The sequence below is a fragment of the Elephas maximus genome, chromosome 8, assembly GCF_024166365.1.
Source record: "Elephas maximus indicus isolate mEleMax1 chromosome 8, mEleMax1 primary haplotype, whole genome shotgun sequence".
In the NCBI taxonomy this organism is placed as follows: domain Eukaryota; kingdom Metazoa; phylum Chordata; class Mammalia; order Proboscidea; family Elephantidae; genus Elephas; species Elephas maximus.
In genome coordinates, this window is record NC_064826.1 from 49,978,956 (window position 1) to 49,993,609 (window position 14,654).

Consider the following 14,654-nt stretch of genomic DNA (forward strand, 5'->3'; position numbering starts at 1 on the left):
CTAGCTGCTGAGGGTTCAAATAGAAATATGTCGCAAGGCAGAGGCTGCAGGGATCGCATCTGGAGTGGGTCAGGGAAGGTGGATGAAGGAAATAAGTTTTGATGGTTGGTAGACGATCACCAGGCTGGTAAGAGGAAGAAAAACAAATAGCATTTTGGCAGTAGAATAGTGTGTTTGGCAAGGGAAATGGTATGTTTGAGGGCTGGTGGTGTGATCAGCAGTAGGTGTTCTTGGAACTGCAAATTGTTAAGTAATGTTGGAGCATAAATCACAACTGAATGGCCATAGGGAAATAGGAATATGGGGGCTGCGTAATTGGAACCCTGGACCCTGATTCTCAAACAGGAATAAATTCTTCCAGGATATGTAGCCTTCTGTTTCACAAAATCCAAAGGGAGCTGAAGCCAGTGATAGACTTGTCATAGCTTTGTTGTTTTGTGCTCTACTCTCAGCTGTTCACAATATCCAGCAATCAGGGGTACCCTGAAAGATAGAAGCTACTCTGAAGTGGGGAGGATATTTAAGAGGGGCCTAATTTTATAAGGGAGCCCTGGTGACACAGTGGTTAAGAGCTTGGCTGCTAACCAAAAGCTTGGCAGTTCAAATCCACCAGCTGCTCCTTGAAAACTCTATGGGACAGTTATTCTCTGTCCCATAGGGTCACTATGAGTCGAAATCGGCAGCGGGCTTAAATTTATAAGTGGTTATTTCATTAGTAATATTTTCCTGTCGTTGGGTGCTGTCGAGCTGATTTTGACTCATAGAGATCCCATGTGACAGAGTAGAATTACCCCATAGGGTTTTCTTGGCTGTAATCTTCACAGAAGTAGACTGCCAGGCCTTTCTCCTACAGGGCTGCTGGGCGGGTGTAAACCACTAACCTTTCTATCAGCAGCCAAGTGCTTAAAGAATGTGCCACCAGAGCTCCTTATTTTCATGTTGTAACTCATGGGGACTCAGATCACAAAGGGTCCGTGCATATGTGGAAAATGAAGAAGGAATTTTGAGAACGGCTCCTAGGTTTATGACTTGAGTGACAGTAAAGATGAAAAAACTCAGGAAGAGACATTTCTGTCCAGCACGCCATTATATGTCCAGTGCTAACAAATAAAAAAATAGTGTTGATTATATATTTAGGTGCTAAATAAGTGGTTGTTGAATGAATATTGCATGAGCTACAGTTATTTTAATATATAATATTTTAAAATTACTTGGCATCACTGTCTTCTACTTCACAAAATCCAAAGATTAAAATTATAATAATTGGCAGAGCAGTTAAAACTTCTTCCAGTAGGGAATAAAAGCTTAAATAAAATTAATTTATAATTGTTCATTTTAAGTTATGAAGACTGAAGTTTTGTAATGCTTTAGGGAATGCACATAAACAACAATGAAAGCATTTGCTTTCAATTGAGCTTACTGACTATATATTATGAAGTAGTTTTTAATAGACAGATGAAACTAGTTTTTTGAGAATTTTCTATGTGTTTGAAACAAGTAAAGTTCATTTTTATATAAAACAAAATTCAACTATGAGAGAGAGAGAGAGTGAGTGTATGTGTGTTGGAAGGGAAGTAGGATATACCTAAGTGATATTATTAAAAATCCCTTATTTTATTTTTTAGGTGCTGGTGAATCTGGGAAAAGTACAATTGTCAAGCAAATGAAGTAGGTAAACATTAAAACATTAAATTTGTTTTTTATATTGAAATGTACCCCTCCATCGAAGGAAGGACATGTTATTTTTTTCCTTTTCTGTCATTAGAATCATCCACGAAGCTGGCTATTCAGAAGAGGAATGCAAACAATACAAAGCAGTGGTCTACAGTAACACCATCCAGTCAATTATCGCTATCATTAGGGCCATGGGGAGGTTGAAGATAGACTTCGGTGACTCGGCTCGGGCGGTAAGTTATTAAATTCGTTGGAGCAGACTTGATGAGTGGAGGTGGAGGGGGGGAGACTTGCATGATAATTCCATACCACATAACGTAGATTCATCATCTCAAACCCATTTATAGAAGGAGTCAAAAAAAAAAAAAAAAATGGTGGAGTGAGTCAGAAGCTTTAGAAGAGAAATAAGAATATACAGGATTGTGTAATTTTTCCTTTATACCTATACTTACTTTCCTTATTCATAGATGATTTGCACAACTCAATAATTACTGCAATATTTTCTATGTAACATATTGGGTACCCCTGTATCACCATAGCAACTTATAATAGTAAGTACTGAGTTTGGTAAACTGCCTACACTGGCACGCCTCGAAATCTGTTTTTATAATTTCAAATGCTGAAATGATCTAATTATTTGTATTCTTGCCCAGATTAAAAAGTAATCTAATTTTATAGAATGAAAAAAAGTATAAAAGTTTGCTTTGATTGGAATAGGAAACTATGGACTTGTAGAAATATATTGGGATTGTAGAGCTAAAGGAAACTTTGGGGAAAAAAAATGTAGTCCCACTCTTTTATTTTACCAGTAAGGAAAATGGGTCCTAGGAGATTACCAGGATATAAAGATTGCCATAAAGTCAGTGGAAACCCAGGTACTATACTTGTGTTTCCTTACTTGGCCCCGTCACTTGTTTTCCATTTGGCTAGAACCAGCCCTCCCTGCTCCAGTCCTTACTACACTTTCTTTGTTCCCTACCCTCCCTACACCTTTTAATCTTTTTATTTCAGATGTGATTATTTGTATATGGTCTGTAATTTCATTGTAACCATTTTTTAATAACAGAATCCCTAGCTTAATTTTTAATGTATTTTTGGTACAAAGTGAATACATTACTACTCCTACCAGTATACCTCTTCTTCCTCCCTTTTACAGTTTTTTCTGTTATATTTTTATATAGTGAGTATATATATTAATAACATATATTAATACATATATTGAATGTTTACTAATAGTGCTGAGAAGATTTTGTGAGTAGAGATTATAGCTTTTTCTTTGTGTCTTCTTAGTGTCATACACACACACACTGACACACACACACATATGTATAGTTTTTTAAAAAAACGTAGAGGCTCAATTAATGGTTATTAGGGAAAAAAAAGAATGAAAGTAGCAAAAGGCAAACCCGTAAAATAAACTTGGCGTATTTTTAAAATTTCTTGATAAGTTACTGGGATGCATTAATGTTTTATAAGCCTTTTCACTTTAAACAAAGATTCAAATTAGATGTCGAGATTATTTTTCCTAATAATTGACAATTGTCCTCTAAATTTTCTTTTCTGAAACAAGATTTCATCATATCCAGAATATTTTCTGCCTTATCTACTATCCATTTGATCTTTAATTTATTGATTTATCATTTATTCATTCAACAAACTGTGTTTGAGCTCTTAACCTTACACATAAGGGAACTACGCTTAGATTAAGGAAAAGGAATTGCTATAAATTATACTGTACATCATAGAGTTTTCTAGGTTGTAATCTACTCAGCCGTATGTGGTCACTGTGAGTAGGAACAGACTTCACGGTACCCAGCAACCACCCCTGGCTGGTTGGTACTCTTTTATGCATACTTTAAGGTCTCTAGAAAATCCCTGACTATTCTGTGACACTATTCTTCCTTACTCCTCATTGATTTTTTTCTTTCTCTGAACTTAAATTTAACATTTCTAAAATGTATCTAATTAGGTTATATTTTAAAATAAGCTTTTTTGTGGGGAGGAGTAAGACATAGGCTCTTCTTTTGTTTTCTCAAAAATGATCATTTCTAGTGCACAACACGCTACTGGCAGAGAGTTGGTTAATAGATCCCCTTTATGAGCTGGAAGGGTAATCACGCCTCCACAGCTTCCTAGTATCTTGCTAAATATTACTACTACCATAAAACATAGACTTATGACTTAGAATTATGCTGTTTTGGTTAAACTAGTTTTTAAAGTGGTGCTTTACGGAAAGAAAAGTTTATGACACTTCAATTAAAAGAAAAAAAAACACTTTTTTTCTCGTATTTGATTTTTTATCTATAATGTTCCCTTTTGTATTTTGTTTTCATGGTCTTTTTTCAGGACGACGCCCGCCAACTCTTTGTGCTTGCTGGTGCTGCTGAAGAGGGTTTTATGACTGCAGAACTTGCTGGAGTTATAAAGAGATTGTGGAAAGATAGTGGGGTACAAGCCTGTTTCAACAGATCCCGAGAGTACCAGCTTAATGATTCTGCAGCGTAGTAAGTAATCATAACTTCAGAACTAAACTATCATGAATAATTACTTGCAAGTCAAATATACCTCCAAGTCAATTTTGTTGCAGACTTGGCTGACACATTCTTGTACAACTCAGGATATTCAGGATGACAGTGTTTAAAAACCTCTGTCTTTGTGCGTGTGTGTTTGTAGATAGCAATGCTTTATTTTCTTTGTGTTCAGAAGTGTCTCAGGGGACTTGGGGTTATGTAATTGTAATTGAAACATGCAGAATGGGACTCTTTCCAATGTATTCCCAAGAAGAAATTGGAGCTCCGTAAAGTTCACTCTGAATTTGAGTGTATAGGTATTTTGTCTGGGGACAGACAGATGGGGTGGAAATGACTTGAGGATCATTTTACTCTGCTAATAATGATGCCTGAGGTAAGTTAGTAGCTCTTTGACAGGCACCTTAGAGAGTTTTTTTGAAGGGATGCATGGTGGTCCCAAGATTTTTTGTTCACTGAGGGAAATAGTGTACACCTGCAAAGTGTCTGTTTCAGTTTCCCCGTTACATCAGATGCTGTATAAAGATACCTCAGCACTTTTTGGAAGAAAATTCTACCTTGGTTTTCTAGGTGGTAGCCCCAGAAAATTTGTAAAGCAAGTGGTGATAAAACCTTTTCTGTTTGGTGATTTACATAGAATTTTAAAACTCAAGTATTTGTGACCGTAATTTAGCACACATACCCCAAGTCAAATATGACTTGTGCAGCATTCATTGGTCTTTTCAAACACGCACTATGCACTTGTTTTACTATCCCAGATAATTCCTTTTTCTTGACAGCTATTGCCTCTTAGGGACCCACATGAACGTTAGGTAGAAGATGACAGATATTGGAAAGTCTAGATAAATGCACACACTGTGCCATATGCAAAAGTAAACAAATGGCTCCTGAGGATCTGATTGTCTCGTAGCGCCTCATTTGTTTGCACATCCAAGTACCCACTAGGTTATGTCTCATGTAAATAATTGACCACAGTGAATCATACGCCTCATTATAGGAGCCACAGCAGTCTTTATAATACTCAAGTTCTTAATCTGTATTTTAACATTTTGTAAGTATATAAACCATATGAATTATTGTATACATAGCTGTATATGTAACTTATACATAATATTGAATATGTGGCCTATCTCTCCAACTGGTGTTGTCACTTCTACAAGGAAATAGCCCTTGACCCTCTGAGTTGGTTCCTGTTTCCCTGTTTTGTGTATTCATAGCATAGTGTAATTTTTCTTTATAACAGTCACGGATTTACATTTATTTTGATGTTGTTTTGTTTCTATTTATTTTGAGATTACTTGATTCTTTTCTGACTCTGCCACTACATTGTAAATTCATTAAGGTCTGTTTTTTCCTTAACGTTGTAACCGCAGTGCTCGACACATAGTAGTCATGCAATATGTATTTCTTTAATAAATGAATTGATAACGCAAACTTCACAGAGACTAGAGCATAAATTAGAAAACTTATTTACAGCAAGAACAAAACTCTCACACCAAAATATTTGCTTAGGTACGACTAGTACCTGCTGAAAAATCTAATTGGGAATCTTTGTCATAGTGAGATTGCTCTGTGCAGAACCCAGCAAAGGAAGTTATTTCAATAATTAAGTGGTGTTAGTGCTCTTCTAAGGAGCCCAGATGGGGCAATGGTTAAACGCCTGGCTGCTCACCGAAAGGTTGGCGGTTTGAACATACCCAGTGGCTCTGTGGGAGAAAGACTGGGCTATCTGCTTCTGTAAAGTTTACAGCCAAGAAAACCCTATGGAGAAGTTCTCCTCTGTCACATGGGGTCACTATGAGTTGGAGTTGACTTGCTGACACCCAGCAACAGTCCTCTTCTTTTTACAGGGGGACTTCGCAGACCCCTTCACTCTATTGGTCATGACCTTCTCTTTCTCTCTGCATAGTGCGTGGATATCTATTGAGAAAAAAGTGTCACCTTGACTCCCCATTACTTTGTTGCTAGTTGTTGTAACCAACCATTTTTTTCAAGAAAGAAGAAAGTAATAGAATTTTTTTTCTCTGTACTGGTTAGAGGGTATCTTGATTTTTGAGTTCTTGACCAGGTGTGGGGAGGATGCTGACAAGTTGCCCTCTAGAACTATCTCATCACCAATTTACACTTTAAATTTTTGGTCATTTAAAGCAATTGGAATTAAAAATGCCCGTTTTTGTTTTTTGTTCTTTTGAAATATAAACATGCATTGTTCTTAAGAGACTATTAGAACTATAAGGAACCCTGGTGGCCCAGTAGTTAAGCACTCAGCTGCTAACCGAGTGGTTGGAGGTTCAAACTCACCATCGGCTCCATGAGAGAAAAGACCTGGTGATCTGATCTTATAAAGATAACACCTTAGGAAGCCCTATGGGGCAGTTCTACTGTGTCATACTAGATTGGTATGAGTTGGAATTGACTCCATGGCACCCAACAACAATTAGAATTATAAGAATTTTAAGCAAAAAATGTATCTATGAGTAATCAACACATTTTAAACAAGAGTAGCACACTATTTTAAAGAGACAATTAGTAAAATCCTGCTGTGTCCTCCTTTTTGTTTATTAAGTTAGATTTCCTTACAGTGAAGTCTAAAGTTTAATCTGGGGGATTAAAAGCAGATAAAGTACTGGTCTGTTATCGCCAGTGCAACAAGTTCAAAAACAGTAAATACAATAAAAAGTAGCACAAGCTGTCATCTATATGTTCCTTTTTTGAGACCACATAACTGTTAAAAATGTTCCTTGTTGCTGATTCACTGTGTACAATTTTTTTATTATTATTTTTTTTAATTAATTTTTATTAAGCTTATAATTTTTCTTGTTAAGTAATTCAATGTTTGGATGGTTTTCCAACTCCAATTCCCAACAAATAAAATATTTATTAAGCTCCTTCTGTTTACAAGACTGTTCTAAGTGCTGATATGGCTAAGACAGAGTTTCAGAGGATAATACTAAAGTTGGAATACTTTCTGCCTCTCTGTACCTAGATTTATTTCCTAAATTATCTTTCACCATGCTACTCTTGTATTACAAAATATTGCAGTGATGCTTCTCATATCCCACTGACCTTAGGGTTAAGTCCAGACTTCTCAATTAAGGTTGTACATAGCCAGTTCATACCTTATTCTCCGAGAAACAAGACTTGACTCTTCCTCCCTCCATAGTGTTTTACTGCTTCTCTTGATTGGAATGATAGACCCTTTTCTGTCTTTATCCCATACTTCAGGTTGTTATTTACATCCCTGACTGTGTACACATCCTTCTTTAACTACTCAGACCCATACTAATTTCTCCATACTTGAACTTTCTCTGACACTATTTACTCTACCCTATATTTTGACACAAAATAATTTACTCTCTAATATTGCATGGTATGATACCACCATATTTTTTATATTACAGAATATTTGGCATTATTGGCAGAGAGTGTTGAATAAATGACTGAATCCAGTGGGAAGTAAAATGCAGAGTAACTGAGCATGTGTAGTGTTTTCCTGTATTTAACATAGGGCTGGTTGAAAAGGAACACCGTCTAATTCAGCCTTTGGCCAGAGGTTCCCTCATTACATGGTCAAAAATTGAAAGTCTTTTTAATCCTCAATCAAAAGAAGAATTTTTGGAGCATACACATGGAGCTACATAAAATGAGTGTAGTATAATAAAGAATTTTAAGAACCAAACTCTTGAAGACACTTTTAAATACAGAAAATGGTGTGCAATTAGTTTGGGTATTTTTTTTTAATTGTTATTATTATAAAAGGAAAATTACTCTTCATTATCTCTAAGAAAGCAGACAACATAAAAAATACTAATAGAGTTTTATGCCTAGGAGTATTGTAAGATATAAGATTAAACCGGTTGTATTGCATCATTATACAGAAATTTTAAAACTTCAGTAATTCAGAATATTGCAAGTATCAGAGTGTGCCTTAATTTTGGTTTTAGATGATCTTTATTGGCCATTTTAACTATTAGCATGCTTTTGTTGTTTTTTATTTTTACAGCTATTTGAATGACTTGGACAGAATAGCACAACCAAATTATATCCCAACTCAGCAAGATGTTCTCCGAACTAGAGTGAAAACAACAGGGATTGTTGAAACCCATTTTACTTTCAAGGATCTTCATTTTAAGTGAGTACCTTCAAAATATATGACTTATAAATTTCGGTATAAAGCACATTGCTTTAGAAACAGGTGTAATAATGAAAGTTTAAAATTTTTTTAGAAGGCAGAGAGAAGCATTCTTAAGTAGAATACTTAGATTTTTATTTAAGAAAAAGTAGCCAGGCAAGTTCCTTTTGCCATATTTTTCATGTTGATTTAATGAAAAAAAGTTTTCGGTTTTTGTTTCTAAACAGAAAATACTGTTCTAATGTATTTTGGGAAAATGTCATTCGTTTTTATATGAAAAGAGGTAAAGTTTTACTGATAAAATATATACTTATTCCTGGATATATTAAAAAGAGAGGTGCTTTTAATATCTATCAAAATGTTTATTCATAGTAAACTGAGGTTTGCACTATTTCATGATGAAAAATGTTTAATGTAAAGTTATGGAATATTGGCCTACTGGAGTCTGAGCAAAAATAATGAATCATATCCTTTGGAAATGGGAGGTACCTTAGAGTTCATTTTATTGAGAACCGTCGTTTTATAATGCACCAGGCTCAGGGAAACTCAGTTAAATACACTCAGAACTGCTTTTCTCTTTTTCAAGAATTAAAAATTTTCAAGATATGAGAAAAATTGCTAGGCTTAAATACAAAATGTATTTATCTATATAGCCCACCTATAGTCAGCTACTTTATTTAATCTGCCTTCTCCTAGCAGGTTTTCTGCTACCTGGTTTCAGACATCATGACATTCTTCTACAAAAAGCTCCATTTACTAATTCCACTAAGCATACATTGTCCTTCATATCTCTCTCCCCTTTGCTCTGGTTAAATTAATATAGATGAAATCATGGGAAAAGTGTATATTTCCCATGTAAGGATATATACACATGAGTAAGGTGATTTAACATCATGAGGTATTCTACTGAAACAAAACTTCTTTGTTTTCATAGAAATCCCAGGCCACTATAGTGTCACTTGATCTTAAAAAATACTGATTAAAAAAAAAAAAAAAATTACAGCTATTTCCCTTTTTTTCTTCAATGCTATTGCTTGTTTAAGAATACTGAAGCTACATAAAAGGGCTGGCAGAAGTTGCTTTTTAAAAACTGCTAGCTTCCCTTAATTCAAATTCACTTGAAATGTAGCATTTCCGAGGTGCCAGTTGTCTTTTCAGCAGAAGGGACACAAAACAAGTCCACTGAGAGGCAGTGCCTAATTTATATAACTGCGGTAGGGTCGCATCATTCAGATTGTATTAAAACTCAGATATTACCTATACCAAATACGTATTTACTAATATCCTTGGAGATATTTTTTTTTTCAATCCAACAATGTTGAGATTCACTTTTAGAAAGGTTACTTTTATAAGCTTATGAGTCAATCAGATACCATCTTGCACTTGCAGAGCTTTATAATGTTGACTCAAATTGAGAAAACTCCAGTTGTCACTGCAGAAAATTGAATTAGAAAAGACATTTATGATGCTTTGTATTTTGTAAAAACTTTCATAATTTTTATACTCCATGTTTAATTGTAATTTTTTAATACGGTGAGGAATTAGAGAAGTCATTTCTTTCTGTATTTTTTCAGATTATATCTAGTTGAAGTTTCTGGTTTCTTTATAGAATTTCAAATTTCACAAGACTGTTAAAAGACCTTGAGCTTTTAACCTATAACTCCATCCCCACAACACCACAAAGCTAGAATAAAATAAAATGATAAAGTACGTGTGTGTATGTATGTGTGAAAATAGTCAAACAACAGCAAACTGTTAATCCATTCTAAGTTTATCAAAATTTTATCTGCATTTGGTCTGCAAGTGGAGTATTCCATGTTGCTATTGGAATTACTTTACCTTTCCTCTGTTACTTTGAATAAAACTTTTCTGATGCAATCACTTTACATGAGGCATTAATTTGCACTATGGCTTAGACACTTCCTCACTGAACACGAATCTTTCAAACTGTAATGATAAACAATTTCTGGCAGCCTCTTTAAAAAAAGGTTCCTAGTTGAACATAGAAAACAAATAATCATGAAGCCACCTCATAAAGAAACTTCCTCTTGCAAGTTGTGAGAAGCATAGTTAAATACATGCAACTATACCTCTGATAAGAATGATCAGTAGTTGGAAAATAAGGCCTTGGTGATAAAAACGACATGGGGGATCACATGATAGAATTTTGCAAGACCAATGATTTGTTCATTGACAAAACCTTTCTTAATCAACATAAATGGCTACTATACATGTGGACCGCACAGATGGAATACACAGAAATCAGATTGACTGCATCTGTGGAAAGAGACCATGGAGAAGCTCAATATCATCAGTTAGAACAAGGCCAGGGGCTAACTATGGAACAGACCATCAGTTTCTCCCATGCAAGTTCAAGTTATAGCTGAAGAAAATTAGAACAAATCCACAAGAGCCAAACTACGACCTTGAGTATGCCCCACCTGAATTTAGAGAGCAGCTCAAAAATAGATTTGATGCATTGAACACTAATGACCAAAGACCAGACAAGTTGTGGGATAACATCAAGTACATCAAATGTGAAGAAGGCAAAAGGTCATTAAAAGGACAGGAAAGAGAAAAGACCGAAACGGATGTCAGAAGAGACTCTAACATAGAGGTAGGATTTGTAACACATAGGATAATCACATCAGATGACAAAATGGTGGACAATCACACAATACTGGGAATCATGGCCTAGCCAAGGTGACGCGTTGTGGGGGGGGGGACACAATCCAATTCATGACAAACACGCTTAGATTTCTCAGGCTGAAAGAACTGAAGAAAAAAATGTGGGAAGCATCAAGGGAAGATGGAAGGAATACACAGTCACTGTACCAAAAAGTATTGGTCGACATTCAACTGTTTCAGGAAATAGCAAATGATCAAGAACCAGTGGTGCTGAAGGAAGAAGTCCAAGCTGCACTGAAGGCACTGATGAAAAACAAGGCTCCAGGAATTGATGGGATACCATTTGAGATGTTTCAGCAAACAGATGAAACACTGGAAGCACTCACTCGTCTATGCCAAGAAATTTGGAAGACAGCTACCTGGCCGACCGACTAGAAGAGATCTGTATTCGTGCCCATTCCAAAGAAAGGTGATCTAGTGGAATGCAGAAATTATCTAAGAGTATCATTAATATCACACACAAGTAAAGTTTTGCTGAAGATAATTCAAAAACAGGTATAGCCGTACATCATCAGGGAACTGCCAGAAATTCAAGCTGGATTCAGAAGAGGACATGGAACAAGGGATATCATTGCTGATGTCAGGTAGATCCTGGCTGATAGTAGAGAATACCAGAAAGATATTTACCTGTGTTTTATTGCCTATGCAAAGGCATTCGACTGTGTGGATCTTAACAAATTATGGATAACACTACAAAGAGTGGGAATTCAAGAACACGTAATTGTGCTCATATGGAACCTGTACATAGACCAGAAGGCCGTCGTTTGAACAGAACAAGGGGATACTGAATGGTTTAAAGTCAGGAAAGGTGTGCAGCAGCGTTGTGTCCTTTCCCCATTCTTATCCAATCTGTATGCTGAGCAAACAGTCTGAGAGACTAGACTATATGACGAAAAAACTCAGCATTAGGGTGGGAGGAAGACTCATTAACAACCTGCGATACTCAGATGACACAACCTTGCTTGCTGAAAGTGAAGAGGATTTGAAGCACTTACTGATGAAGATCAAAGACTACAGCCTTCAGTATAGATTATACCTCAACATGAAACAAAAATCCTTGCAACTGGAACAATAAGCAACATCATGATAAATGGAGAAAATATTGAAGTTGTCAAGTATTTCATTTTACTTGGATCCACAATCAGTGCCCGTGGAAGCAGCAGTCAAGAAAACATACAATGAATCATATTGGGCAGATCTGCTGCAAAAGACCTTTTTAAACAGTTAAAATGCAAAGATGTCACTTTGAGGACTGTGGTGCACCTTACCCAAGCCACGGTGTTTTTCGTCACTACATACGTTTGTGAAAGCCAGACAGTGAATAAGAAAGGCTAAAGAAAAATTGATGCCCTTGAATTATGGTGTTGGTGAAGAGTATTGAATGTACCATGAACGGCCAAGAGAACGAACAAATCTAACTTGGGAGAAGTATAGCCCGAATGCTCCTTAGAAACAAGGATGGCGAGACTTCATCTCCCTTATTTTGGACGTGTTATCAGGAGGGATCAGTCCCTAGAGAAGGACATTGTCTTAGCCATCTAGTGCTGCCATAACAAAAATACCACAAGTGGATGGTTTTAACAAAGAGAAATTGATTCTCTCATAGTCTAGCGGGTTACAAGTGCAAATTCAAGGTGTCAGCTCCAGGGGACAGCTTTCTCTCTCTGTCGGCCCTGGAAGAAGATTCCTTGTCATCAGTCTTCCTCTGGTCTAGGAGCTTCTCAGGCATGGGGACCCCAGGTCCAAAGGACATGCTTTGCTCCTGGTGCTGCTTTCTTGGTGGTTTGAGGTCCCCAGCTCTCTGCTTGCTTCCATTTCCTTTTTATCTCTTGAGAGAGAAAAGGTGGTACAGGCCATACCCCAGGGAAACTCCCTTTATATTGGATCAGGAATGTGACCTGGCGAAGGGTGTTACAATCCCACCCTAATCCTCTTTAACATAAAATTACAACCACAAAATGGGGGCAACCACAGAATACTGGGGATCATGGCCTAACCAAGTTGATATACACATTTTTTGGGGAAAATAATTCAATCTATGACAGACAGCAGGCTTGGTAAGGTAGAGAGTCAGTGAAAAAGAAGAAGAACCCCAACAAGACGGATTGACACAGTGGCTTCAACAGTGGGCTCAAACATAGCAATGATAGGATGGCACAGGACCAGGCAGTGTTTCGTTCTGTTGTACACAGGGTCGCTATGAGTTGGAACCCACTCATAGCACGTAACAAAAACAACATACCTCTGATTCCTTCCTTAAGTATTTTAAGTATTTATTTTAAGTATTGTTTAAGTATTTGTTATGCTCATTTGTCACTAATTTTTAACACATTTAGTGATTCATGCAATTAAGTTTTCCAGAGAGCTAAAATTTAGTTTCAGATATTTTCATGGCAGCTTCTCCCTCCCAAACCCCTGCAAATAAATAAGAACATTGTACTGCTTTCTTAAATGGAGATATAGATCACAATTAGTTTATTTGACCATGTAACTTTGTGCTTTAATACATGGTACAACTTTGCATCTGCTTTAAGTTTTTTTTCAATGTTCATTCTTTCTCAAGCAATTATTTTTTACTATTATGATTATCTCTTATTAAAATCATTCAGCTTCTTTTAGTCTGCGTTCTGTCTCTAAAATACCAAATGACCAAACCCAGGACTGATTTTAAGTAATGGGAGATCCCTGATCTGGGGATTATTGTCATATTTATCATAAAACTATGAAGTGATTATAATTATTAAAAAGTTCAGTGTTAGAGTCAAGCCATTTTTTTGTTTTGTTTTGTGTTTTTACAGTGCACCTTAGATACTGATTTTTTGCTTGGTTGTTTGTTTGCCTTTATTAAAGACCATGTCCTAAAGCAAACTGAAATTATTGTTCTGTTCAAATAATGTCTTATTTTAACCAGTGTATTCTGAGGAGAAAGGCATGGAGTTGGGGTTAGGAGGTAGGGATTCGAGACACAGATTCCACTGTTGATTAAGTCGGCAAAGCTGGTTAAGATTCTTAACACAATGAGCATTAGTCTTTCCCTTTGCCAGAGTTTTCAAGCTGTAGTGTGATACTGACTATAAATGAAACTTCATAAAGATGAGAGCTCTATAAATGGTGGGAAATGGCAATGGTAAATGTTAAGTCAATCATGTGATACTTAAGGCAATCTAACTATGTAAAGTTCACTTTTAACCTTAGCTAGATTCACTCGTAAACATTTTCTTTCAGTCCATACTTTTTACTTCCAGCCTAGATTTCTTGAAGTTACCATTTCAGCATCAAGCAAGTACTACAGTACTTCAGTAAAATTGTCTCTCACCATAATCCTTCCAGGAAGTCCATTTATATTGTTCTTTTTGGTCTCCTTGAGTGAGGTAGAATTTCATGTGATGAATTTAGTTACTGCTTTCTCTTGCTGACTTGAAGATAAACATAGGTTTGTCAGGAACTTCACATAAACTTTGTCTCATTTGGGATTTGAATTCTGTTAAATTACTATCATTTTAATTTATGGTTTCAGCTTTGTTCTTTTTATATATTAAATGAGCCTCAGATGAATGATGGCAGAAATATACTTAGAATAATTCCATTGGGAAGCCAGGTGTGTTCAGTATTTTGCAGTTCTGTATGTTTCA

At 36.1% G+C, this 14,654-nt stretch overlaps 1 protein-coding gene across 3 annotated transcripts in view; it reads left to right on the top strand.

Annotated features, from left to right (window-relative positions):
• The window catches only part of GNAI1 (G protein subunit alpha i1), an 84,435-nt gene that overhangs the window by 58,615 nt on the left and 11,166 nt on the right, over positions 1-14,654 (top strand). For all 3 annotated transcript variants that reach the window (XM_049893667.1, XM_049893668.1, XM_049893666.1), the window contains 4 exons: positions 1,626-1,668; positions 1,766-1,907; positions 4,021-4,178; positions 8,206-8,334. In XM_049893667.1, the coding sequence (XP_049749624.1) occupies positions 1,626-1,668; positions 1,766-1,907; positions 4,021-4,178; positions 8,206-8,334 (472 nt within the window). The remainder of the gene's footprint in view (positions 1-1,625; positions 1,669-1,765; positions 1,908-4,020; positions 4,179-8,205; positions 8,335-14,654) is intronic.